The sequence below is a fragment of the Ips typographus genome, linkage group LG7 (assembly GCF_016097725.1).
Source record: "Ips typographus isolate SLU linkage group LG7, UJ_Ityp_2.0, whole genome shotgun sequence".
Taxonomy (NCBI): domain Eukaryota; kingdom Metazoa; phylum Arthropoda; class Insecta; order Coleoptera; family Curculionidae; genus Ips; species Ips typographus.
Window position 1 is genome coordinate 1712728 of NC_138428.1, and position 27892 is coordinate 1740619.

The 27892-nt window shown below is 34.4% G+C and overlaps 5 protein-coding genes and 1 pseudogene across 7 annotated transcripts; 1 reads left to right on the top strand and 5 right to left on the bottom strand.

Annotated features, from left to right (window-relative positions):
* Positions 1-585: 585 nt before the first annotated feature.
* On the bottom strand, positions 586-1452 carry LOC145731556 (endocuticle structural glycoprotein SgAbd-2-like). Its single transcript, XM_081983390.1, has 3 exons — positions 1345-1452; positions 1089-1291; positions 586-1036 (listed from the first exon to the last, which is right to left on the bottom strand). The coding sequence occupies exons 1-3, from the start codon at positions 1348-1350 to the stop codon at positions 664-666; spliced, it is 582 nt and encodes a 193-aa protein (XP_081839516.1). The 5' UTR covers positions 1351-1452; the 3' UTR covers positions 586-663.
* Positions 1453-2433: 981 nt separating this feature from the next.
* On the bottom strand, positions 2434-9335 carry LOC145731916 (uncharacterized). The gene is made up of 8 exons (XM_081983908.1): positions 9242-9335; positions 6697-6973; positions 6321-6638; positions 6166-6264; positions 5986-6110; positions 5837-5865; positions 2859-3113; positions 2434-2806 (listed from the first exon to the last, which is right to left on the bottom strand). The coding sequence occupies exons 1-8, from the start codon at positions 9248-9250 to the stop codon at positions 2434-2436; spliced, it is 1485 nt and encodes a 494-aa protein (XP_081840034.1). The 5' UTR covers positions 9251-9335.
* Positions 9336-14615: 5280 nt separating this feature from the next.
* On the bottom strand, positions 14616-27450 carry LOC145731896 (endocuticle structural glycoprotein SgAbd-2-like). 2 transcript variants are annotated; one of them, XM_081983890.1, is made up of 4 exons: positions 27432-27450; positions 15314-15398; positions 15047-15245; positions 14616-14995 (listed from the first exon to the last, which is right to left on the bottom strand). In XM_081983890.1, exons 2-4 carry the CDS (start codon positions 15329-15331, stop codon positions 14724-14726), a joined length of 489 nt encoding a protein of 162 aa, XP_081840016.1. In that variant the 5' UTR covers positions 15332-15398; positions 27432-27450; the 3' UTR covers positions 14616-14723. The 2 variants fall into 2 exon arrangements, with proteins under 2 accessions (XP_081840016.1, XP_081840017.1); XM_081983891.1 differs by lacking the exon at positions 27432-27450 and having other exon boundaries at positions 15314-15417.
* Positions 20965-23799, bottom strand: LOC145731917 (pupal cuticle protein 20 pseudogene; annotated as a pseudogene). The gene is made up of 3 exons (XR_014178914.1): positions 23789-23799; positions 21626-21889; positions 20965-21565 (listed from the first exon to the last, which is right to left on the bottom strand). The product of XR_014178914.1 is annotated as a pupal cuticle protein 20 pseudogene (transcript).
* Positions 23991-25290, top strand: LOC145731895 (endocuticle structural glycoprotein ABD-4-like). Its single transcript, XM_081983889.1, has 4 exons — positions 23991-24149; positions 24209-24363; positions 24738-24977; positions 25040-25290. Exons 1-4 carry the CDS (start codon positions 24141-24143, stop codon positions 25128-25130), a joined length of 495 nt encoding a protein of 164 aa, XP_081840015.1. The 5' UTR covers positions 23991-24140; the 3' UTR covers positions 25131-25290.
* On the bottom strand, positions 25668-26534 carry MED20 (Mediator complex subunit 20). The gene has a single exon (XM_081983888.1). The coding sequence runs from the start codon at positions 26445-26447 to the stop codon at positions 25812-25814; it is 636 nt and encodes a 211-aa protein (XP_081840014.1). The 5' UTR covers positions 26448-26534; the 3' UTR covers positions 25668-25811.
* Positions 27451-27892: the final 442 nt, after the last annotated feature.

Here is a 27892-nt window from a genome sequence, read left to right on the forward strand (position 1 = left end):
AAATTTGTCTTAATTTGGATTCTTCAGATGAGCTTTGAAAGGATTGTAGCAGTTTTCTAGACGAAGGTCTACGTCATAGAGTTTTAATCTGATTTAGCTACTTTATAGAGTTGCACAATGTTTTGGACTATATTCAGAACAGAAAAAAAGTAATATTACGGAAGATTTGTTCCATTCATGTCTAAATCATTGGTTTCTAATGATTCTGTGTTAATGCCATTGATTTCTTGTGGAAAATTTTGAATGAAAGGCAGCAGAATATGTAAAACTATACAGGAAGATCCTCTGGCTTCCTTCTAAACAGCTTAGGAGGAGTTACAAGTGTAGTAAAATTAGTCAAAACTTGTCTGCCAAAATTGCAAATTTATAGGGACCTTGTATATTTCCGGGAGTTATTCTTCTGCAAGTACTGGAAAACTATTTGGTCTAGCAACTATTACTGTGAAATTGAAATAGCCCCAAAAATCTAATGAGATTAGGTGTGGCGATCAGGCAGGTCATTCTCCACTTCAAAAGCCCAAAAATAAATGCTAAAACTACTTCTGCTCTGAGTGAATCATAAAGGAAGTTTGTAAAACAAAAAGGTTTCTTTTCATTGGCCTTTATTTCGGCATTGCCACCACAAGAACATACAGAAAAATAAATAAAAAATGGCTATCCAATCTAGTATCGGTAACCACCATTGGCTGCGTAACCAGCACTACCAGCAGCAGCTCTTTGGAATCCTCCTTGACCTTCTCCATTGTACCTTCCTTCGTTCAAACCTTCTCCACGGTACTGCCCTTCATTGTACACACCTCTAGCTTCAGCTGCAGCGTTCTCTTGGAGAGATTTCAAGATGGCTTCTGGAATTGGAGGTGGAGTAGGGATGTGAGAGCCTTGGGGAACGAAACCGTTTTCGTCAGCGGTGTAGGTGATGGAGATGTGCTCTCCTTCGGGAGAGATGTAAGAGTAGGAGCCATGGGCTTTAGTACCGTCACCACGAGCTTCTCCTTGTTCTTCAGCGGTGATGCTGTTGGCTGTTTCGTAGTTGTACCTGTTGATTAAATTAGTGAGTTGTTTGACTGGTCAAGCTAGGAGCCCTGTACCTGTAAGTGCCTTCTCCATTATTGTCAGCGTTGAATTTCAAAATAGGGATTGGACTTCTTCCGGATGGAGATGAAGAAGGAAATCCTCCTGAAGGCGCAGGTCCACCAAAACCTCCCCCATTGGATCTTTGATTGGGTGGTAGGTACAAATTATCCAAACGAGCGGAGGCGGCAAAGCCCATAATGGTTGCAATGATTATAACCTATAAAACCATTATTTTGTAACTGGAGTTTGCAATTTTACCAAAAATAGTACCTTCATTTTTTTAATTCACTTGATCACTTAAACACCAAAACTTGAAGTGATGGCTTACACATTTCAATGCGCTCTTTTTATACCAAATCAAACCCCACTTGTTTCGCAAGAAAAAATTGAAGATCCCTCAAATGTCAGATATAGGATCCACAGGACGATCAAGGTCATTGATGCTGGTGATCTTGATCTACTTGCTTTTTAAGGTGGATTTGTTCTTACAAGCTTTAATAGAATGTGCTACAGACCAATCTAATCATCCAAGGATCACATTTTCATAATTTGCTTTTCCTCATAAATTTGATTAGATTTCAGTCCAAATTATCATAAATAGTTAAGCCTCTAGTAGGCGTTTAGCGTTTACATCTTGAACGTCATAAAGGGATTCAATCTGGTTTAACTCATTCTAGAGATGTTAAAATTCTAACCTTGCTTTTGTGTTGATTTGGACTTTAAAAAACTTAGCCTAGAGAGAAAAATAACGTTCACTTATTACAAATGTTGAAATTTTTGTAAACGCACCTAACGGATTTTAAGCATTTTTTTGATGATTTAAGAGAGATTCCACAGAGTTGCAAACGTGTGGACATTTAGAAGATAGAATATATCCTTAGACAATATCCATAATTCTTCAAAGATATGTCTATGCTAATTAGTCATAGCATGTTCTAGATATCTTTAAGAATAGATGGAACTATGAACAATTATTATATTTACAAGGTTTTGGATGAGTTGCACTATATTTGCAAATTATAATTACTTTCCAAGTGACAGCAAAACGTTTTTCTGATGTGTAATCTTCCACAAGATTAAAGTTAGGGCAAAGAATATCAAAATTGTAAACATAAGTAATGCTTCTATTAAAAAAACAGGGTTGCAATTTTATATTCAGTTAATAGAAGGAAAAAAGAGCAAATTAGTCTTCTTCCTTAACCAAATTTGCTGTCTATTTGAAATACACGTAGTATTCTCTGAGTTAACCATAAAGGAAGCTTTTAAAACAAAAATATTTCTTTTCATTGGCCTTTATTTTGGCATTACACGTCACAACATATATATATACAGAAAATAAATAAAAAATGGCTATTCAATCTAGTAGCGGTAACCACCATTGGCGGCATAACCAGCACTACCAGCAGCAGCTCTTTGGAATCCTCCTTGACCTTCTCCATTGTACCTTCCTTCGTTCAAACCTTCTCCACGGTACTGCCCGTCATCGTACACACCTCTAGCTTCAGCTGCAGCGTTCTCTTGGAGAGATTTCAAGATGGCTTCTGGAATTGGAGGTGGAGTAGGGATGTGAGAGCCTTGGGGAACGAAACCGTTTTCATCAGCGGTGTAGGTGATGGAGATGTGCTCTCCTTCGGGAGAGATGTAAGAGTAGGAGCCATGGGCTTTAGTACCGTCACCACGAGCTTCTCCTTGTTCTTCAGCGGTGATGCTGTTGGCTGTTTCGTAGTTGTACCTGTTGATTAAATTAGTGAGTTGTTTGACTGGTCAAGCTAGGAGCCCTGTACCTGTAAGTGCCTTCTCCACTGTTGTCAGCGTTGAATTTCAAAATAGGGATTGGACTTTTTCCGGATGGTGATGAAGAAGCAAATCCTCCTGAAGGTGCAGGTCCACCAAAACCTCCCCCATTGGATCTTTGATTGGGTGGTAGGTACAGATTATCCAAACGAGCGGAGGCGGCAAAGCCCAAGATGGATGCAATGATGATAGCCTGTAAAACCATGCTTCTACTACTAGAGTCCACAATTTTACCAAAAAAATACCTTCATTTTTTAAATAATAACAGTTCACTGAAACACCAAAACTTGAAGTGATGTCTTCCAAATTTCACTCCGCTCTTTTTATACCAAATCAAACCCCACTTGTTTCGCAAAAAAATTGAAGATCCCTAAAATGTCAGATATAGGATCCACCGGACGATCAGGGTCATTGCGGATGATCTTGATCTTCTCATTTTCGACGGTGCCATTGTTCTTGCGATGCAGCAGAACCATTTTTTCCGTTTAAACAAGTATGAGGATGTCGGTATCTAGATAATGTTAGATTGTTCGTATTAATTTGTGTTTTGACGCGTCCTTGCCGCATCCTTTTTTTTTTCTTGATCCATCACCGATTTGGAATTCGAGTGTTGCGGCAACGTTATGGGAAAAAAAGTGGTTCGTTTGATTGTGTCAGGTCAAGTGGTTATGAAATGGTACCACAATTGTAAAGAACCATTAGACGAGCACCCTTAAATGTTTACTTTACACTCAGAAGCTGTCAATTACTATTGTGTTTGGTTAAGGTGTGATCACCTATATTGTTGTAATTGAATTGGTATAAGACTAAAACCAGTTTTTACGTAATCTTCAATAATGACGGAAAGTTAGAAAAATTGCAGGCAGAAAAAATATAAAACATAATTTCCTGTAAACTGACAGGTACAAAATCAATAACTATGGCAAAAATCAAAATGAAATAAATCCACATGGGCAGCATTTGCGTAAATTGTAGGAGTAGGAAGTTTCTCTAGGAAATACAAACCAGATTTTTAATTCTAACAGTCTGGAAACACAAATTAAATTACCCTATTACAACCCTGTATAAACCACAGTAACCGTCAAACAACTATGTATAACATAATACACATTCTTAATTGCTTTACTATTACCAATTAAAACGCCACAACTGTTTAGAATCCAAAGTATTAGCAAATCCGTAAATTTTTTAAATTACTCTATCTCGAATGTATTCTTACTTATTAGGCAACATAACTTATTTAGGCTTAAACCATAAAATACCTAAAACACACTTGGTATGTGTTTTTTGTACTGTAACTTGTTATAGAAGTTGCTCATCATTTTTTATGGTCAACTACAATAACTCATATTTGGATTATTATTAATGTCAGTTAATTATATAGTCTAAACCAGGACGTACGGTGGTTACGTCATCTTGTCTGTCACTGTCGTTAAAGAATTTTTCAATGTAGTCAAGTTTAAGTAGCAAATACATTTGAGGCAGTTATATTCCTGCATATATTTTACAAATGAGGATTATTCAGGTTTTCAACAGAACAGGAATTAAAGTTACGATTTTAGAAAAGTCATTTTAATAGCCTTAAATTTACTAGAATAACCTTCCTGAGAACATTCCACTCCCAAACAGTCTTTAGAAGCTTAAGAAGGTTTTAAAGGCTTCTGGCAACTGAAAATGCCTTGTAGAAGCTTCTGGCAACTAAAAATGACTTGTACAGATTTCTGGAAACTAAAAATAAGTTGTAGTTGCTTCTGGCAAACTAAAAATGACTTATAGAGGCTTAAAGCAACTAAAAATGACTTGTAGAGATTTCTGGCAACTAAAAATGACTTGTAGAAGCTTCTGACAACTAAAAATAACTTGTAGAGGGTTCTGGCGAACTAAAAATTACTTCCAGTTGCTTCTGGCCAACTAAAAATGACTTATAGAGGCTTAAATAAACTAAAAATGACTTGTAGAGGGTTCTGGCAACTAAAAATGACTTGCAGTTGCTTCTGACCAACTAAAAATGATTTATAGAGGCTTAAAGCAACTAAAAATTACTTGTAGAGATTTTTGGCAACTAAAAATGACTTGTAGAAGCTTCTGGCAACTAAAAATTACTTGTACAGATTTCTGGCAACTAAAAATTAGTTGTAGTTGCTTCTGGCAAACTAAAAATGACTTATAGAGGCTTAAAGCAACTTAAAATGACTTGTAGAAATTTTTGGCAACTAAAAATTACTTGTAGAAGCTTCTGGCAACTAAAAATGACTTGTAGAGGGTTCTGGCAACTAAAAATGACTTACAGTTGTTTCTGGCCAACTACAAATGACTTATAGAGGCTTAAAGCAACTGAAAATGACTTGTAGAGATTTTTGGCAACTAAAAATGACTTGTAGAAGCTTCTGGCAACTAAAAATTAGTTGTAGTTGCTTCTGGCAAACTAAAAATGACTTATAGAGGCTTCTGGCAACTAAAAATGACTTGTTGAGGCTTCTGGCAACTAAAAATGACTTGTAGAAGCTTCTGGCAACTAGGAATGACTTTTAGAGGCATCTGGCAAAATAAAATGATTTTTAGAAGTATCTGGCACATTAAAACAGTCTTCAGAAGCTTAAGAAGGTTTTAGAGGCGTCTAGCATTTAAGAATGATTTGTAGAAGCTTCTGGCAAGTAAAAATGACTAGTAAATGCTTCTGGCAAACTATAAATGACTTTTAGAAGCATCTGGCAATACAAAATGGTTTCTAGAAGTATCTGGCACATTAAAAACAGTTTTTAGAAGCTTCTGGCAACTAAAAATTGACACCTGATACTAGTCAGTATGCATTGAGACATAATTTTTCAACTATTCTCCCTGTATATAAGTGGTTGACAAAATCAACATACAGTTTACAAAAATATACACGGCTTTATTATACAAAAAAAAAATACATAGTATCATTTAAGAGTATATACAAGAACACATCTTTTAGTACGTAACATACCTAAGACAGCTTGAATACTGATTGATTAGCTTAAAACAGCGTTATTAGTAGGTATCTGAGCACATTTTGGGGTGCAATTGATAAAAAATGGTAAAAGTGCAAGAAAAGCCACAATGTGCTAAGATCACCAGCTCGATTCGATTGGTTTAGTACTTGTAACCGCCACCTCCTGGGGCTTGTCCTGATCCCAGTCCTCCAATTCCTCCTTGCGGTCTGAACGCACCACCAGCTCCTCCTGAAGGTCTAAAACCTCCGGCTGCACCACCTCCAAATCCTGTTTAGTTTTAATTATTGAGTGAAATAAATGAGGATTTTGTGTTGGTTATTACCACTATTGAAGCCTCCAGCTGCACCGCCTGCACTGTATCCACCTGCACCTCCCCTACCCTCATCTGGACCAGGTTTGTACGCTCCATCATCTACGATACCTGCAAACAGACCACTTTTAGCATAATTTGATTTTTTGTAAAATTACATAGAGTACCTCTAGCTTCGTCAGCCAAGTTTTGATCAATAGATTTCTGGATTTCTGGTGGGATTGGTGGTGGGGTTGGGATGTGAGCTCCTTGAGGGTTGTATCCATTTTCGTCTGCTGTGTATTGGAGCTGGATCTGTTGACCATCAGGAGCAGTGTAGGAGAATGAGCCTTGGGCTTGAGTACCATCTCCTCTAGCGTCACCTTGTTCTTGGGCATTAATTCCGTTTCCAGTTTCGTACAAAAATTGATAGGTGCCATCGCCGTTGTTGACGTTTTCGTACCGGATTATGGGGATTTCAGAGCCTGCACCAGGTCTACCACCACCTGAAAGGTTTAGAAACTTTAGAAATATGTGAAAGACAAGAAAGAACGAAAATCTTACCACCACTGTAGCTGCCAGCTCCACCACCACCACCACCACTACCACCAAAACCTGGGGCTCCGTATGCACCGCTAGGGGCTCCGCCATAACCACCTCCAGGTCTGCCAGGCAAGCTTCCACCTGATCCAGCAGAAGGGAATCCTGGGGTGGATCCAGCTCCAAAACCACCAGCACCAGGTCGGATACCTCCAACCGGCCTTTGAGAGGGAGGGAGGTATTGAACATTGTCAAGGCGAGCACATGTGCAGAAGCCTACCAAGGCTAGAGGGAGGAGAAGCTGAAAAAAGATTGATTATCATAGACCGCATGCCCAGAATTTGCATAAATCACAGTTGGTAGTTTGTGCTAACAAAAACACCCACTGTCCTGATGTCCTATTTCTGTGTGACTGTCATAAGTGATGACAGTCACTAAAATCAATTGGGTTAGCAGAGTTTTCTTTGAAGTAACGAAACATGTTTAAAAGCAGATGACTGAAGACATTTTTTTTGGAATAAATTGTGCCCAAATATGGTAAAACCATTCAGGATATGTAAAAGATTCTCCATTTGGTGATAATGGACTTCTTTGACTCTTAAATGAAAAACATTGTTTGCAAATTGTAGTTTTCTGCTTTACTTCGGTAGAAATTGGAAAAAGGTGATTTGTACACTAAATTTGATGATTTGAACTAACATTCTTTCCAGTTTGTTGACCTTTCCACTATTCCAGTAAATAATTACTGCCTTCTTAGAAAATCAATGTTGTAGACCTTCATTATTTACTGATATTCCTAAAACTATTCAGATAATACGCAACACTAAATTCCTCTACTAAACTGGTCTGGCAATGTGATGATAAACATTGCAAAAATTGATTTGAAGACACTTGACAAATATCTTCTATATTAGGCACGAAATTGGCGTCCTTAAGCGTGAATTTCTGTAACTCTTTCAACAAATTTCTGGTTTTGGTATCATTACCAGTTGCTAACGCCTGCGTTTACTAAAACAGGTTGCAGATAATGTGATAATTTATTCTTACACAGGTTTTTAAATTACTTATTCGAGAAACTCAAGTAATTTGCAATAATTTGATCTGGAAGTTGTTAGACTATTTGTTAGTTTTTCTGTATAGTTGGATATATAAACAGAGTGGCCCAAATGTCAAACTAGTTCTGTATGTAATGAAGAAGTTAGGAGGGTTTCAAAAAAAAGTAAAGTACTAGCAAAGTGTGCACAAGCAGATCAGGAATATTACTAGAAATTGTACAGGGTGGTCAGAAATTCACTTAACCTAACGAAAGAGAGAAGTTTGTTCGTTAAGGACTTACACCTTGAATCAATTACACTATTTTGTGTTTCAAATTGTTTTGGTCAGTATGAAGTGAAATTCTGACCACCTTGTATGATATTTGTAAAAATTCGTGATATTATTGAGTATTAATTGCACTTTGCTGGTCATCTCAAGGCTCAAAGATTTTTTTTTTGCATTTTATAATTAATAATAAATTTAATAACATTGCCATTATGAATAGTTGTGAAACGTTTTATATATTTTGCTAATTGCCAAATCAACATGTTTGATTCTGTAGTGTTTTTTTAAGTTATTGGATAGGAAATCCAAAAATGTGCTTAAAACAGTCATTTTCTTACTCCAAGTGGGAAACTGCTCTAAAACCACGTGATATCTGTCACTAATGTCAAAACTAAAAAATAAAAATCTGTATTTTTGAATTATGGTTTGTATAACAAACTGGGATTATTAATCGATGATTCAAATTTTTCGCAATCGTTGATAAAACATCCCATATAATAATTAGTTTAATCGTTAATTTTTCAACAATTTTGCATATTTTTGAGATATTTAATTCTTACTTTGTTATGTCGATTATAACGATCTGGCTTTGTTTTTTACTTTTCTTGTTATTTAGCCTAAAATGTTAATTTTGAATATGCAGGAAACCAAAAAAAGGAAGAGAAAAAATGAATATCATCATTTAAAACAAATTTGGAAATTGGAGAAATAATCTTGAACATTACCTTGTAACATTTAATTAGGTTAGCTCACTTGACAAGAAACGAAACATAATAAACAATTTGTTTTGGTAATTTAAACTAAGAAAGTGCTAAAACTGTGCTTTTGTGGTCAATTATTTTACTCAAAATATTAGTTTGCTTAGTACTTGCTTTATAGTTAGAAAATTAATTTACTTTACCAGTCCGTTTATTTAAAAGTGTTAATAATTCAAATGTTCGTTGATTTGAAGAATTATATTAAACACTCTTAATCTGAGAAAAAAATTTAATATTTTGAAATTTACACCGTGACAAAATGATTTTACTGAAATGTATTTAGATAGTAATCCAATGCATATAAATTTCTTCTACTAGCCATAAAAGCTTTTCAATTTACACTCTTCCTAATAATAAGCTTTAAATACTTTCAGGTCAATTAGCAAATATTGTGCCACACTAGGTTAGTAGCACTTTCACTGCTTTAGTGATCATTAAAATCCCCAAAAATCAAAACTAAAATTAAAAAAAAAAAACAAAAAATATCTTACGTGCTTCATTTTTTTTGTGGGTGGGCTAACCGTGCACTGAAGATGCACTCACTCTCACGGATATGATGCATCTTCTTTAACTATTTTGTCTTATATAAGATAAAATGGCCGCCCCCACTAAATCGCCGAAGATTCATCCATTACGGGTTCTAGGTCTAAAAGCATCACTTATTCGCAATCATATTTGCCGCAGGCCTTTGATGTGTATTATGGTGCACTAATTATTTTTGCGGACGCCAATGAGCGTAATTGTCAGGAGCGGCGAGGAATCTTACATCTTAAAAGTGTGTCAAAGTGTTTAGTACAATGATTTGTTCATGGTTTTTATCAGTCAATGACAAAAGTGCACCATTTCTTTTGTAGATTGTATTTTTTGTAAATTGCAATTTTTTTTTTTGGAACAATAATATTGACAGCCAAGTTAAACACTTTTTTTCAAACAATGATCTTCACTAATATGTATAATGACAGAAACGTAAATTTTCGTACATCTTAATAATTTTAGTAAGAAACGGATTTGGGGACGTACTGAAGTTTAACATTAGAGTGTACAAGGTGTCTCAAATTGTACTGAAACCTCAAATCTGTAAGAAATATAGAGCCGGTTCAATGATTTTTCCTGGATATCAAGAAAAAACAAACATTTTGTAAATAGTTAACTCAAAATACTATTAAGACATTTGAGTCCTTTGACTCCCGACAGTGACCTATTCCAGACCAATCATACCCTAACAATTCCCAAAAAAATTATGTAGAAAAAATTTGGATACGCTCCTGTTAAGGTACCTTTTAAGGTAAACCATTCTTAAGATGCCATCCGTGACCTGGTGCGGCCTCCAAAAACCTTCTTCGGATTGTTTTAGATCCTTATTTGTTGCATACCGACGTTTTGGTTGGGTTGTTTGCCAATTTTTTCTAACAAAGTTAGGAAACCAGTCTACGTGTTATGTAACTTTATTTGCGGTGGTTGTCAAAACTGTCAAACAATGTAAAGCTTCGGACAATACAGGCCCAGTATAACTGGATTTGAAGTTTTAGGATCATTTTCAGACTGTTAAATTAACATTTTCGACCTTTAGGGTCAGGTGACTGTCCCATATTGTGTAACGTATACAATCGTAACTCAACCTTTAGTCATAACAGCAGTGCCAAACGGATAAATGCCGAAAATGACACGTTTCTGTGTCTTCCACCCACTGTTTAGATAATCAAACGATTGATTTACGGCCTCAAGAGTAATTATTGCGTCAATTTGAGTTCTATGTCTTCTTGATTGATTTTTTCCTTATTTGAGACGTTATTGAATGCTTAATTATCAGTGTGGGATTTGTTTTCCATCCAACTTACTTACCTTTCTGTATATGTGTTTGTGTGTGCGTTTCGTATACTAAAAATCAAGATAACGTCATAATGTAACTCCTTCAAATGGAATTGTTGGCGAAGTGCAAGACAAACAAGAGAAGAAGAAAACAAGTAATTGAAGAAAGCAAATCACTGACAAGTGAGTTTTATAGGCAGTAGTTTGAATTTTGTCAATTAACTGTCACGTGACAGCTGTTATAGAATAGTCAAAACTTGAACTATAAAATTTGACATGGGATAAACAAACCGTATTTTTAATTTTATGAGCATTTAAAACTTGCTGTTTAGGACGTGCTAAGATTGGTTTTGACAGTAACCTAACCTATCACAGTCAAATTGCCACATAGTCTTAACTACATCGATGCAATAGGTCACGTGATCCGTCAATACAACTTAACACTATAAAATAAATCTTGCGGTGGCAAAAAGCCAAACTCTATTTACAGATCAATGCATTGTGACACGTGACATATAAATAATGTATTGAATGGGATCATGTGACTTATTTTATAAGTCACGTGACATTTGTCAAAAATACTTACATTGAGCTATAAAATTAAATACTTGTGCAGCATTTGCAGAAATCTAAGCACAGTGGGTAGCTTGTGATTGGTCAAAAAAAAGCAGCTTCCAGCCTGCTGCTTTTTTTGACGAATCACAAGTGCTGCTTTTTGACCAATTGATGCCTAGAAATAGTGCTAAGATTTATGCAAATTCTACTGATTTAAACATTTAATTGTCACGTGACAACTGTCAAAAATTCGTTGACATCACAGGGAGTTATTAAAGATACATTTTTATTGTTTTGGATAATTTTTGTGTCATTGTTGTCATTTTTGTGTAATTACAGGGTGTCTCTAAAAAGTATGGACAGAGCTGTACACTTGGCACTTTTGAATTAAACATTATCTTTGACCGTTAGTTTTAGCCAAAAATTCCTTAGTGTGCCTTTTCAAAAATTTAAAATTTCCAAAACTTTTAGAGACATTCTGGCCTAAGCTATAAGATCCATGTTCTTAAGAGCATGAAGTGGATAAAAACCGTATTTATAGCTTTATAAAGTGCATTTTCAGATAGTTGTTGAAATAAAAGCTGGTTTACTGTCTATACTAGTCACGTGACAACTCTCAAAAATTTCTTGACATGACAGGAAATCATAAAATGTATTTTTTCTATGGTTCTGCATCATTTTTGCATTTAGACTTAAAATTAGTTGAAATTGCTGATATGAACTTAGCTAACAACCCTGTTATCTACAGGGTGTCCCTGAAAAGATACCAAAGGCATCAAAGATGGCACAAAAACTTGAAAAAGTAAGGTAAACATCAACGTAAATAGAATGACGTACATAACATTGTTACGTCATAACATTTAACTTTTATTTAGCCATATCTAAATCTTCGACGTGTTAAATGATGATGAAATACTTATATTGATAAAGACTTTTTAAATATTTCTCAGATTGGCGTTAATTATACATAGTACAATTCAAGAAAGTTTTTACGTCCGCATTGTACAAGAATGGGTCAGTTGTTAATTAATTATCACTTTCCTAGTAATTTTTGCTATAAGACAAGGTTAGAAAATTCAGTTTTTGGATTTTCTATACGAAAAAATCAAACAAAATTGAATGTCACATGTTTTAAAAGTTAACTGTACTTGCATAAAAAATTAATTAAAAACGTTTGTTGAGTTGGTAATATTGTGCAGGTAGTCTGTCAGATTGATTGCTATTCAAACAGTGAAAAATAACGTCATTCTAGTTTACTTTGATTTTCTGTACACTCAAGAAACTGTCAATCTTTAACAATTCAGTTTGGAAAACCATTAAACTGACATATCCAACCATCATTATGTCGCTCCTTACCAGTTTCGAAACGTCATAATCGAACGAAATCAATGTGGATCGTGTTTTTCTTCAGCATACCTGCATATTAAGGTGGTTCTACCCATCAAATACCACCATCAGCCTCGCAGCCAATTTCCTTGATTCACTTTTTTTCATAAATGTTACTTTGAGCACACAACAACCCACTAATTGCTAATCATCTATGACGTGGTCGGTCTATTACCCATCTAGATGGGTTTTAAGATAGTCGTAATTCACCGGCTAATTGACGTGCAATTATAACACCTTTTATGCATTTGGTGGTGCAACACAACGATTTGTCAATGCAAAAGGTTACGCTTCTTTTAATTATGTTTTTTTATTATGTCCGTGCGTAAAATACACCCTCAACTCAGTAGGGATTCTTCCCTAAAAGGAATTTAAAATCTATTGAATAATTTTTATATAGTCAAAGTGTGAATTGGTGTTGATTAACGATTGATCAATGGCCTCTTTAAAAAGTTGGCAAATATAATAATATGTTGTACCTATCCGATATGAAAGTAAATAGCACTTTGTGGGACGATATGGTTGCTGTAATAGATGCGTTTTCTCTTGATTGTCAGTTCTTGAACTATCAGTGTAAATTCCACATAAAACCATCACATTTTGATAAATTTAAAGTAATTTATTAAGACCAACATTCAAAACATCCCAACCTATTTGTGCAATAGTTATTAATTGCCACTATTAATAAATTAATTACAACTACTAAACGCTTTTTTTGCCATTTAACATTTTGCAAACCGACAATTCTGTCCGCAGTTAATGTCAAAAATGTATCATTAATTTTATTACTCATTCCCGCAATAGTTTTATGCATTTTAAAGACGGATTTTAAAACGTTTTTGCCTCCAGGCTATACAAGACTACATCCTAGTGAAATCCCAGTGTTTTAAGTTATTCATTGCAACAATAGAAGAAGTAAAATTTGTTTTTCTTCACTAGTTTCAAGAGATTTTTAATAACCAGAATGATGGTAATATTATTACAAATTCAATAAAATACCTTGAACTCGCTGACTAATCAGAATTTAAGAATTTCTTGGTTTTCTAAAACCATTCTGACCTTACGAAGAGGTCTTCCACATTTGGCATTTAAATTTAAGTTACAAGTATCGGTTTGGTTTTTGTCTACAGGGTGATTCATAATGCTACTACAGAGAACAGTTTAAAAGGATGTTTGAACTGCTTCAACTCTTACAGTTTTTGAGACATTTACCTTAAAATTGATGGGTACAAAAAAATATGCAGAAAACTAGTAAAATGGGACTCGAAGAAACCCTTAACATTCTTAGAACTTAGATGGTCGGGCTCATGAAGCTATAAAGTAACAAAACACACTTGAAAGCTGAGGGTTTTTTCCAGGGTGGATGAATGAAATAGTTTGGAATTTAAAGAAGAAGACTCTGCTGATTTAAAATTTTTAAAAAAAATTGTAAAAAATGTACTACAAAAATGTATTAATAAATGTTTCAGGATAGATTTTCTTTTAGAACATTTTTAATGAGCAATTTTTCTTTATTAAATTGTTCATTATTGCAAACAATTTTGGCTCTATCAGATAAACTTTTTACAATACATTTTTTTGCTATTATTGGATGATTGGATTTGTAATTTAAATATCTATTTGTGTGGGTTGGTTTTCTGTATACTTTTGTTTATAATTTGATTATGTCTTTTTTGATTAGAATGGTTAAGAATGGCAGTTGGTTATTTTGTTCAGTTTCTGTTGTAAATTTGATTTTGGGTTCTATTGAGTTAATGTGTTTCAGAAATTGGTTGAAATCCATTACCGAATGGATATATTGAGAAAACATCATCAATATATCTCCACAAAATTGTTGGTTATAGCAGGACAACATTTGTAGGAATAAAAAAGCAATTTTGTTACAGTTATAATAATCTAAAATTTTGGCTTTTGAGGAATTTCAGTACCAATTAGTTAAAAAACCAATTAGTTATGACAGCTTAAGGACAGGGTCGTAATTTAAAAACAAAGTTTGTTGCTTAAAACCTCCAATTCCTGTTTAATTGAATTTCAGATATAAAAAATGTAAAAATATATGTTTTAAGGTTATATGTACTAGGAAGAGAGTCCTCTGAACAAAATGCAACACAAAAAGAACTTACATATTTTTTTATTTAAAATAATAATCACAAATTAATAATATATACATCAAAGGCCATAAGTCCGAACAAAATAGGAAATTACTATCACACTGAAAATCATTTAAACCCTAAATTTGGAAGGAAGTCGTGGGGCTGGTAAGTCCCCTCCCTCCTCACCACCCTCACGGTACTGTCCATCGTCCACAATGCCTCTAGCCTCATCAGCGAGGTTCTGTTCCACCGCCTTTCTGATTTCTTCGGGTATGGGAGGAGCCACTGGCATGTGGGAACCTTGAGGACGGAACCCGCCCTCGTCTGCCACATACGACATGGACACCTGCTGACCGTCTGGTGCTACGTAACTGTAGGAACCTTGCCTTTTGGTGCTGTCACCTGAAATGTTCTTCTGAATAATTGTTGCAAGTTGAAAGTTGTGCTTAGTACCTGCTTCTTGTATAGCGATTTTGTTGCCCGTTTCGTAAGCGTACTGGTACCCATCAGCACCATCGCTTTTCACCTCCATGTGCAAAATGGGGATTTGACTGACCGGTGCCTGTTGGTGGTACTCGGAATTGGAAAAACCGCGTTCCTGACGTTGGGGAGACGCCCAAGAGGACACCCAGCAAACGGTGATGGTCAGAAGCTTTAAAATTCCACCAGAGAAACGATTAAACCACAAATTTTGGCCCTAAAACCACCAAAACTACTTACTTGGTACTGGAGCTTCATGGTGCCGAAGATGGTTGTACGTACTAACCCGATGACGCCTTAGTATACCTTTATATTAGGGCCCCTCCTAGGAAAAAGTGCACTTCAATCACTGCATCTTAAATTGCACATCTACGGAGTGGTTCGTTTTGTTCAACTGCTAAACCAACAACAGTGGCTCTAATTCAATTAACTTGGCAATCAATGAAACACCCTGTACAAGAGAGGCGTAGTGCCTTTAAGGAAAGTTCAATCGGCATTTTCATACGGCGTGCCTTCGTTTTGTCACGTAACGCAATTGTTTTTGTTCGAAGTATTTTGCAAAGGTCACGGTATATGGGTCGACTTTGTTCTCACAAATCAGGTGATAGGTTGGAATAAACACTAAAATTGTGCTGGAAAACAGTGAAAAATTGGAAAACAGTGACCACAAACCCTGCCTGACCATATCCTGTCTCGGAGACATCAACAGTCAATTAGCTCAGCAACCCAAACCAAGAATTATTTTATTATTTCTTTACTCCTTAAAAATGTTATTTAAATACCAATAAACTGACCTATCTCTATTTAATATGGTAATCTGTAACATTAAATGCAAATTATTACCATGTACCATTCTTAGGCTTTTATCTAATTTACATAAGTATACTAACTCAACATTTTGTGATTAATTAGGGCGTGTTCGAACTAATATTAGACCAAAGTCTTGTAAACCTTGCCTTTTTAGAATATCACTGTCTGTAGAAATAAGTAATTCATTTTTCCTTGTCCACTGTTGTAAACTGTCTTTTGAACGAGATGGTTTATAACTACAATTGACTAAACACTATTCTCTAAACTCTTTTGCTTATTAACACAATAATTACAAAAAATATGCTATTTCTCTAATACAGTTGAAATAGGTATATGCCATTTTACTGAATCTGAAATTGAAAGTTTATTTTTATTTTTTAGTTTTTCAAAGAATTAAAGCCTAAAAAAGTTGTAAAAATATTCAATTCTTTAGCTTACATTTACATATCACGGTTCTCATTAGAATATAGAGGGTCTGGTACTTTCAAAACAGTCCTAGAGGCCTGTGGCAATTTAATACGATTTTTGGAGAGTTCAAAACATTTGAAGAGCACTTTTTAAAAGTATTTCAATAGAATTTAGAGGTCTATGGAACTTTCAAAACAGTCCTAGAGGCATCTGGTACATTTTAAAAGGTTTTCAATAGCATTTTGCATTTTTTGACACTATAATAGAGTTATTCAAGTTTCGCATTAACTTTGTCAGGGTTCAGTAGTCAAGATAACCGAGAAGATAACTCTTTTTCAAATTACTCTTCTTATTTCTAAATAATTTTAGATGGTCAAATCAATCAAAATTGACTAACAAATCCAAAGTAACATTTTTGAGATAACGTGGTTTAGTCGTTTTTTTTCCAGCCCTGATTTGTGTGTTAGAATCTTTGTAGTATTTTTTACTGTACTTTGTTTTCGAATACTCAGGACACTGATCAACAAAAACCAATTTTTCTAACACAAAAAAAAGTTTCTGGGTCAAATTCGTGTAAATTTTCACTTTCGGGAAGTATCCACGCTATTCCTTAATGTTCTATCGTGATTGACGAGCATAGATTGCATCTTAATGAAGCAATCCCGGTCACTGTAACTCGTGAAAGTCCTCTTTGACAGTCTGGCAAGTTGCTCTTGACCTGCACCAACCGTACCGTCTCAACAAAAATCAATTTAGGCGCAACAAAAACGTGATGATTGATGATTTTTCCCCTATTTGACACCATCGAGCTAAATCAATTAGCTTCACGGGTCGAAAATTCGTGACTGATCCCGCACAATATCCATCACCATACGTTTCACAAGTCGTCAAGTTATATAACAACGTTGAGCTTAATATTAAATTCATTAGGTCAAATCGAATGTAGGAACGTAATGAAGATCATGTTTGAAGCTAAACTTGTTGGGCAATTATTATTATGGTGTAGTACAGTAAAAGTCAAAAGGTTAATACAAATATGTAATATTTTTATCTTTTACTTTAAATTTCAAGTCATTCTTGTAATGAGAAAACCATTTTAATTGCAGGATTAACAGTGTGCAAGAAAGAAGATTGATAAGTTGTGTATGAAAGTTTTGTGTTCAGGCAAAGCTTCCTTGTTTACTAAACAAATTAGTGATCATATTTTATTGTTATCATAGATTGTCTTAAATTAAGCAATTAATTTTTATGTTATATTTTTTCATTTGCAAATGAATTACAAAATGTACTGATGACATTCTTATTTGTCTTCTGAGATAAATAAGATTTAGTAGGTTTCAGTTACGCAGTTTTTCCATTTTGTTTGTTTAGTTTTAGTCTTTCTGTTAGGTTTGGGTGCTACTAGTTTAATAACTCATTTGATATTGATTGATTTTAAGGAGGCTTATAAAATGAGATTTTATATGAGAAACTTTTATTTCCTGTAGCTTAAAAAAGCGTATTTAATTAATTAATAAATAATTATGTTTACTTTGCTTACAGTGTAGGCGTGGAGGTTCGTGCTCTAACTGACTGTTGATATCTCTCAGATGAATTAACGTAATTAGGAATAAAATGTTTTGTTTTTTGTTCCAGAGTATTATCTGATAATTACTCTTTAATTAGTCTTTTTTGATTAATTTTTAAAATGGATTCCTGTTTATTCCAAAACAAAACCACGAATTTTGATGCAGTTTTGACTGTTAAAGTTTGTTAAATCTTTGTTACATGATATTAAGTTGAAACAATATTCATTACAAATTATTATAATAATTTACCAATTTTTCAACATTTAAGCTAAATTTTTAAGGTCACGTGACTCTTTTCGACAGGTGTCAACTGGAGTTTACAGTGTTACTGTCTAAAATAGACTAAATTTAAATTACCAAGTTTTTAAACACATTTTAACGGTCACGTGACTAGATTTGACAAATATCAACTAATCTTTACAGTGTTGCAAGCTCAAAAATTGAATTATCAAAGTCACGTGACGTAGTTACAGAAAACAAGGGTTTTCTCCTCCTCTGGGTTTTGTTTTACTAGGTCTGTTAGTACCTAGTAAGTAAGGTGTTTTTGATTTCAGAGACCTAACTTAAGCAGTTAACAAGGCAAAACTGCATTTTTTAAAAACCTGCTCTAACTCTATTTTGTCTGAGGGTAGCTCCGTTATTTAAGGAGCTACAAAAAAGTGTATTGAGAATGAGAGTTGTATGAAATTACATCTGCTACAAAAATACAAATCACAAGACCTAGTTTTAAAAGGACCTACTTTCTGGAATTCGTACTGTGGCCTTAAAAGCAACATTGCTGGATTTAAATCTAGGGTACAAAAAAAGGAATTACCACATACACACTTGAAATGCGTGACTAAAAATCAACTAACGAGACTGGTTGATTATATACTTAGGCTTCTTCAAACTAATAACAATTCAATTAAGTAGCAGCATCGTTAAAATTGCAAAACGTCGAAAAAATGCGATATAGTGGCCTCTTCAGGGGCCGCATCCGTATCGGTTGATGATGTGTGTAATACACATCTTTAAAAATGTTTTAAGAAAAAAAAATAACATAACGTAAAACGGATTTGTGAAGGTTGTTTCAGGCTTGATTGGTTTTAAAACGAGGATTAATGATGTTAAGTGAGTTTTTTTATGTTGGAATTTATGACCAAAAATAGTGTAACTGTGTATGTTACAAAGTTTTCTGCCTTATTTATACAGCTCTATGGTTTTAAATATTTGTGTAAAAATAAGTAACCATTTAATGAGTTAATGCCAAAGGTTAACATTATCGAACCAATCACAAAGAGATGTTCTAGTGTGACAATTTCAGGTTAGGCAACCAAAGTGCATATGGATACCTTGAAGTTAATTATCAACCCGGTGATCCGTAAAAAATGCTTCCAATCAAGCGTGCAAATGCCATGCAGAGTAGATGGAATACTAGCGGAACAAACGCAACTACGATGATTTACTTTTACTCTCCGTTAAAACTGACCATGAACCTTCAAATATGTGCTGGGCAAGTTAATCTTCCTTACGCTTTGACCTTTTTCGTTAAATTGCAAACAAAGACTACCTTAGTTGCATGAATAGTTACGCAATTGGTTAATCCAATATGTGGAAAGATCAATAGGTCCACTATCTAGTTCTGGGAAATTGTGGTACAACTTACGTAAAACTACCAAAAAAAATGACTTAATCGAGATCACACATTGATACGTGAATGGGTTAATTTATGGGTGGCCAATGGTTATGCACGCTTTTACGGTTCGACATTCTACAAAAACCATAAATTTCCGTATCTCATTAAAACGAAAAACCTATTTGCATATTAGTGAGCACCGAACGCTAGTTCAAGTGATAAAGTTTACACTTCATAATTCACGAAAGCGAGTCTCGTTGACATTTTATGGTAATAGACCCGCCATTCCAATGTGTAGGTTTATTATTTTAAAGCTGGTAGTGGATTTAACCAAAAGGTAATTAGTTATAATTTCAATAATGCAGTCATAAACTTCCATGCATTTCGAATAATTTCCAGTAAGATGGGGCTCAGTTTGTTAGTTAATGATTATCTCTCTCTATTGAAAAGTTTTATAAATAAACTCCTATAACTAATTAATTGTTTGCTTTAACCGTAGCTTTTTGTACAGGATGTCCCATTTTCCAAGATGTCAGCAGAATTTTCACATTTTTTAAGATACAAGAAAAGTTTGAAAAACTTCATTTTTACTGAAATGCAAAATGACATTGTTAAATTAGTAAATTGCATTAATTTCTCAAACAAATTTCGACTTTAATCCTTCAATCCAAGTCAATTTGTGTGTGTGTGTTCTAACCATTGTTAAACATCTGATGATGCCTTTTGAATGCGAAACCCAAGTCCCCCACCCTGTATATTATGAGACTTTGAGTTTTTTCATAAAAGAGTGGTAAAAAAGATGTCGTGACGTTTATGATAGCAGTATTCCTGTAATCACTCGTCTAAGCCGCTTAAAACAATCATTGTCGAATTAATCAACAGTTTCCTAGTATTGAAGAAATCTTGACTTTTAAACTTTGAAAGATAAATTAATATTTTACTAAATTATGCTTATACAAACCCACAAATTAATGGGCAGATGGTAGTAAACACCAAACGCAATTAGTTACGGCTTTGCCATTTTGACTTACATAAATGACCGTAATCCGATCTTTTAGATAGCCTACTGCACCATTAAAATAACTTAAAACCGTCATTGTTTGTCGTTTATCATTGCGTTGGTAACAAAACCCACCCAGTACCATCGCAGCCAGTTTATATAACCCGCGCACAAACGAATTTCTCGTTCATTTTTGCGACATTGCTAAAAGTGATAGTAAAAGTACCCGACCTTAAGTCATCTTCTTGATATTTAATGACGACAGTAAAATAGAGACAATTGTGTTACTTCCACCCAGTTTTTGATGGGGGATTTTTGTAGGAGTAAACGTAACCAATTTATTAAAATTATGTAGGGCACGACTGCTCTAGGATGAAAACACTTGAAGATTAATCTTAGTTGCACAATATAAAAGAGTAATAACTGCTAGCCTTTAGGCTAGTTTGAATTTTCGTAGGTTAATAACACATTACAAAAAATTTTTAGGATAATCACCCACAACCCACAACCTTAGGCCTCTCATGTAATAATTTAAATTACTTTCATATAAAATTTAGGGATAAACTAGTAAAAAAACTACCTTCTTACAGCCAGTATATTAAATTGCAACAAAACAATAACAGTAAATCATCCAAGTTAATGGTCTCGATGCGTTTTGCAAAATATCAAAGTTTGATCTTTGATCTTGCTGCACACTTACACATGGACCATAAATTAAATGCTCGGACTGTATGATTTGGATTTCCATTGCGCAAGTGGTAGATTCAAAGAGAAAAATGTCGAAAAAGAGCGGTTTCGCACGATATTTTCAAGCGTGAAGTCCGGTTACGACATTGGTAACTTTGCAAAATAGGCAAATTTAATAATGTCAAATAGTTTATTACACTATTTAGAGACATTTTGGTGTTTTCTAAATTTTTCAAAGTCCACATGTGCAGAATTTGCGTAAATCATATTATGTAATGTTCGTATTGGTGGATTGTTCGAAAAAGCAGCAAGCTGAAAGAAAGTAACCACCTGAACTGCCCTCATTTGGACCGGGTCTGTACTGACCATCTTCATTGGGATGGGCTCTGTTGTATTCAATAGATCTGAGGAAAAACCATACAAAATTGACTATAAGAACTCTTCAGGAGGAGAGAGAAGAATACCTTAAGATAGCTTCTGGAATTGGTGGTGAAGTCGGAATGTAGCTACCTTGAGGATGGAAACCATTTTCATCTGCGGTGTATTGCAAGTTTATGTTTTGACCAACTAGAGCAGTGTAGGAGAATTGTCCTCTTGCTTTAGTACCATCTCCTCGAGGGTCTCCAGTTTCGTCAGCTTTGATACCATTTCCAGTTGCTTCCAGCCAATTGTAGGTTCTATCTCCAGAATTGTTGTTTATATATCTAGTTTCAAGAAGCTTTAAGTTACTATGAAATTTTATTTGGGAAGGGGTATATAAAAGTAATAATTGTGATAATGCTCATACTACGTTAAACCCAAAACGCCCTGAAATCTTTTTTAATATTAGCTATGTCATCTTTTATCTTCCATGCCATAAAAACTTTGTATTTCCTATCCTAGGATGCTCTTGACTTTTAGGTAATATATTTTCGTTACCATTTGCTGCATTTTCTTTTATTCTTTCTAAAATTTCGTCCAAATCAGGCCGAAACCTATACCTCAGGCCATAGGCCCTCTGGCTGTTTCGCCCTTGGTACATAAATAGCTATTAAAATTGTCTTTAATTGCCTAAATAGTTTTATAGTGATACATTCATGTTTTCTGCTCTAACCAAACAAAAATTTAACATATTTGTATGCAGCATGAATACTCTAACATTTCTAGTGATTGACGTCAAGATCCTGTTGCAATATTGTAGTTAAACTTACAAGGTTAATCGTCAAAAAAACCTCTTCCGGAATAATCTTCCTACAATATCTTCAAAACGTATACACCGGTTCAATTACTATTATTACCGTTATTAGCGAAACCAACCATGATAAGGATCTACATGGTTATGCTAGTCCCCAGTGCCTTGAACTATATAAACAAACAAGATGATCCTTTTAAATAAATAACTATCATTCAGCTAATTGAATTGTTACGATTTTAAATGCCACATTCCATTCCATTAATTATCAAATTAGCATCGTGATTTGTAATAAAACTATTTTGTAATATATATCTTTTAAAGATTGTTATTCAAAATACTGCTTTTCAAATCACGAATATAGAGTAAAAAGTAAAAGGATATTTGCTACTGTAAGAACAACATTGTATGATGACCAACATTACGTTTTTGTGCATCAAAATTAGACACACGTTATCAAAAAGCCTGATGAAGCCTCAAAAATACCAGATTTTTGGAGAAACGTGTACTTCAAAATAGTTTTACTCTTCTAAAACATGGCTTCAACTTTGTTTCGTATCCACTGAAACTCAATTTTGGTACACCCTGTATCAATAAGGTTTACAAAACGTAAAACTGTCCAAATAGCTTGATAATAATTAAATATTATTTCTAATTGACACATTGTTGCGATAAGACAATGTAAAAATAAATTACAAAACCGTAATTATGACAGTTTATGCGTTATTTTGAAAAATAAAACGTATTTGAAAGTTACTTACGATAAGTAGCAAATTTGGAGGTGCTTACAAGGTGTTGAAAGATACGGAGATAACACTGGAAAACGCAAAAAGTTTCAAATCCCTATATGTATGAATCAAATAAAAGGCATTACTTATAAAGACAAAAATAACACAACAATTGTCTCATTTAAAACATTTCTATTACATTTTGTTACGTCATCCTATTTGACTTTGATTTCTACTACTACTATATGTAATTTTCAGCCCTGTGGGAATCACGTTAAACTAATCTGCAATTTATCATATTAGCACTTCGAATCCGAAACAACTAATCCATTAATCAGTAATCGCCAACTAAGTGATACGATAAATAATCATCAAGTCAATATTAAAACCCACCAGGCCGCATTGAAAACCAATTATTTGTTAATTTTAACCTTTTCAGCACTTTTTCCACATTGGTTGTGTTGCATAATTTTCACCGAACTATATAGACATGTAGAATAATTAAAACCGTTCTAGTTTTACATAAAATGTGCGACATATTGGTAATCAATTGGTCTTAATTGAACGGTATCGATGAGCAATTAACCCACCCAGCTAAAAGTAATTAAAATTGGAATTCTATTGATTTGTGTCGAGAAATGTTTCATCTTTGGCCCAACCTTGAGCCACCTTTAGGTGAGAAAATGATTATTGGATACCAGGGTAGTCTTAAAGTACTACAAAGTTACCTTAAAACCATTATTTTGTGTGGAGTAATGCGTGTGCAACCAACTTTCATTGACATTAAATACTAAACCAACGAAACTGCAATCAAAATTAGACCACTCTCTCAGTGATAGTTTGAAAGAAGTCGAATATAAACTAATCATGCAACACCTGTATAAAGCTTTCATAACAAAAATAATCAAAAGGAGTATCAACATTCTTCAGCTGGGATGAACCATCTTCATCGATGAGGTGGGGGGCAACCCAGAAATAACGCAAGGAGGATGCAAAAGTGCAAGGGTGTATTAATTGACTGATCAATATAAATAATTGAAGCACCACCTAGACAAACCAGAACAGCCTAACAGTTCAAAGATGAAATCGGTAAGAACTGATCCGCACTTCTAAGCTAGTGAGTTTTAATGTGTTTTTTCAATTTTTAGCAGGTAGTACTGGCAGTTGTCACCCTCGTGATACGCTACGCATTCGCTGAAGTGTCGTACTTGCCTCCTAACAAAGGAGGTGGAGGAGGTTATCCTGGGATTGGTGGAGGATATTCAGGGGGAGGAGGTAGTGGACGACAGATTCCAATTATTCGGTAATATAGAATTAATTCATATGTTTTATTAATGTTATATAATTTTACTTTAACTATCTTGTATAATTTCTTTTGCTCACACTTGGTGTTTTTTCTCTTACTTTGTATTGAAGCTGTGGTTGGCATCCAAATAATTCAGAATTTCTTTGAATGTTAGTTAAAAAAATGTTGATATGCACGTCTTATCCCTTATCTTATTAAATGGCCTGTTCCATGATCAACTTCATCTCATTTTTCTGTTATTCATCCTTCTGCAACTACACCTGGATTTTCCTCATAACAATAATTTAAATAATAGTATGAGCATTATCACAATTATTACTTTTATACCCCTTTTCAAATTTTCATAGTAACTTAAAGCTTCTTGAAACTAGATATGTAAACAACAATCCTGGAGATGGAACCTACAATTGGCTGTACGAAACTGGAAATGGTATCAAAGCTGACGAAACTGGAGACGCTCGAGGAGATGGTACTAAAGCAAGAGGACAATTCTCCTACACTGCTCCAGATGGTCAAAGCATAAACTTGCAATACACCGCAGATGAAAATGGTTTCCATCCTCAAGGTAGCCACATACCGACTCCACCACCAATTCCAGAAGCTATCTTAAGGTAATCTTCTCTCTCCTCCTGAAGAGTTCTTTATGGTTGATTTTGTATGGTTTGTTCCCCAGATCTATTGAATACAACAGAGCTCATCCCAATGAAGATGGTCAGTACAGACCCGGTCCAGATGAGGGTAGTTCAGGTGGTTACCGATATTAATTTGATTTTTAAACCTTGAAGCCAGTACCTACCTTTATTATGTGATGCTTGTTATACTGTTTTATATTCTGCATTCTTATACAATTTATACTACTCTGTGAAAGCCAATTATACATACTTATATTTTTTCATAATAAATTTTGTTATTATGATGAGTGAACCAGTAATTTAAATAATATACTCTAAACCCCAGTCAAGGAAATGGAACTTATAGAAGGGAATACTTAAAAAACAATTTTTGAATTTGTAACTTTGTTTGATGGACTATAGTTGCTCTTGAGTCAGAAGGGCAGAGGAGTTTTAAAAGCCTTACTTCCCGTATGATATGGGTCTCACTCTGGCCCAACAAAAAACAGAGGCCACGGTACTAGGAGGTTGGAGAAAATACAGGGATTTGAACATTAAAATCGATGATACAGCTGTTACCTTACTTCATTCACTAAAGTACCTAAGAGTAAAGTTCCAGTAGTTGTTTTATTGGTGTCCAAATAAACAACAACTGGAACTTTACTCTAAAAAGTTCTGGTAGAAAAAACATTATTTTCTTTAAAATCTTACAAATGTAATTATCAAAATGTGGAAAAATCATTCCAACTGCACAACTTATCATAAAATAATTAAATACAATTATCACAATGGCTTACTTAGTACACTCTTACTTAAATAAACTAAAAATGATGTTTACTGTGGTCTCATCATCATATTGGGAGCTTGAGCCTTCCTGAAATTAGTAAAATGCTCTAAATACTGCTGTACAGTATCAATAGGCATATACATTTCATTCATTCTGTTCTGGAGAAACTGGGGCGGAGCTGTAGGGGCTGACGACCCCAAAAACCCTTGCATAAACTCCATCATCAAGTCCCAACACATTGCCGGCACTACACAAGGCTTGTACTCTACTTCCACTAAAACCCCTTTAAAATTAGCACTTACAGTTACTGTACCGAGTTTAACACAAAAGTCCCCTATTTCGTAACGAGGTCCTTTGGACTCAGCCTTAGCCTGCTTCTTCTGTGAGTAAAAACTGTTCATTTTCATCATGAGCAAGTCGAACAGTCCATCAGTTGCTAAAGGTATGATTTTAGTGCCTGTGTCCAGAAGGGAGAAAACAGTGGCTGGTTGTTCAGAGTTGTGGAGCACGTGAACAGTCCTTTGGTGCCCCAGCGCCGGCACTGAGCTGTATATGTCGCAGTCTACCAAAAATTGTCCCTGAAGCGAAGCCCCTAGGGCCATGATGCGTTTGTTGAGGATGTCAATAGTTTGGGGCCCCGTGCGGTTTTCCATAGGGAATTGTGTTAAGACAGTTACCCCCATTTTCAGTTAAAAATTGTAGTAAAAACACAAAAAAAACTAGAAACCTAAACAATCTGAAATAATTATAACCTCAAACTTGTTGAACTGTCAAATATTTTTTAAATTTTGATTTTGACAAGAATGACAGATCACAAGTTTGTCTGAATAGGTCATATCGTGTACCCTTTTTGCTATAAGCTAAAAAGAGTAAGACTTATATTTGCTGTCATGCTGTTCTTTTACAAGTTCCGCTGAACTGTGGAAATTGCAATTTTTATTATAAATAGATTATTATATTATTATTATTATTATCAACAGACATTAATCACAAAACTAAGTTTTTTTGCACTTGAATAAATAACATTCTGAATACTACACGCCAATTTCCATTCACCAATCAGTCATTCTCTTTCTCTTCGTTCTCATTGGCGATATCTAGAAAATACCCTTAATCCATTGCAAATAATTGCCTGATTAATACACAGATGGCCCCACCACTACTTTCTAAACCTGATAAAGTATTTAAATTTTTGGGTTATCAAAATGTTTCACCTTGACCTCATGGTCAAATAATTGTTTTTCCTAATTTTTTTTTGTTGAAAAACACAAAAAAATGAATTAAAACTACATGATAAAAATAAAATCGGTGTTAAAACTTCTTTGTCCCGACGATCTTGCGCATTGGGGGGCCGCCGCTGGGTCGTTGGAATGGAATCCCATGTCAGTCACGAACAAATTCTCGTTAATATGGACGGAACGATCGGTATTTTCGCCTATTTGTACGGTTTTTAGCTAGTTTTAAGCCTAATTTTAAATGAAGATGCGTCTAAAACTGTGACAATAAACCACGTAGATTAAGTTTTGTGTATTTGCAATCAAACGATAACCGGTAACTATACGGTAAGTGTATTGTTTTGTTTTTTTTGTGGTTAAACAGTGACGTTTTGGCTTTTAACTGCATGTTTTAATTTTTTTAGTTAAAAAGTGCTAAACCTTATCACTAACCTGCTGTAAATCCTGTATTGATATTTTTCAGGTCTCCACACTAGTATTAATCACACACAAGTCTAATTATAGAGAGGGGGGTGATTTTGGTTTTTCCTCTGAAGTTCCTTTCCAGCACCATCCTGCATTCTTTTTATGTTTTATTTATATTTTGTTAAAAAGTGACATTATAACAATGGTTTTATTGCTACTATAACCTGCATTTGGTGTTCATTTGTTAGTCAACTACTTACTACCTAAAGTATTTCCTTTAACTGCTCAGATAATTTAATTAAGACAATAAAAGTAACAGTAGTCATGATCTGGAGATCTTGCAGTCCACTGGAGTTATGCACTAAATGATTTTGTAATTGGTACACTGTTTTTTTTAGAGGTTGCATGTGTATTGTTTATGTTGTAATCTACATAGTTATAGAGTGGATTAAGAATTTTTGTTATAAATGTTTGTTTTGTTTATTTAT

Excerpts from the sequence above, each read along its gene's own strand:
- LOC145731556 (XM_081983390.1), bottom strand. Across the intron at positions 1,037-1,088 it reads AATGGAGAAGGCACTTACAG|GTACAACTACGAAACAGCCA; the intron begins GTACAGGGCTCC and ends TTTAATCAACAG.
- LOC145731916 (XM_081983908.1), bottom strand. Across the intron at positions 6,639-6,696 it reads AGCTGGCAGCTACAGTGGTG|GTGGTGGTAGACCTGGTGCA; the intron begins GTAAGATTTTCG and ends TAAACCTTTCAG. Across the intron at positions 2,807-2,858 it reads AGTGGAGAAGGCACTTACAG|GTACAACTACGAAACAGCCA; the intron begins GTACAGGGCTCC and ends TTTAATCAACAG.
- MED20 (XM_081983888.1), bottom strand. The coding sequence starts at position 26,447 with ATGGGGGTAACTGTCTTAACACAATTCCCTATGGAAAACCGCACGGGG.
- LOC145731896 (XM_081983890.1), bottom strand. Across the intron at positions 14,996-15,046 it reads AATCGCTATACAAGAAGCAG|GTGACAGCACCAAAAGGCAA; the intron begins GTACTAAGCACA and ends AGAACATTTCAG.
- LOC145731895 (XM_081983889.1), top strand. Across the intron at positions 24,364-24,737 it reads CGACAGATTCCAATTATTCG|ATATGTAAACAACAATCCTG; the intron begins GTAATATAGAAT and ends TCTTGAAACTAG. Across the intron at positions 24,978-25,039 it reads ATTCCAGAAGCTATCTTAAG|ATCTATTGAATACAACAGAG; the intron begins GTAATCTTCTCT and ends TTTGTTCCCCAG.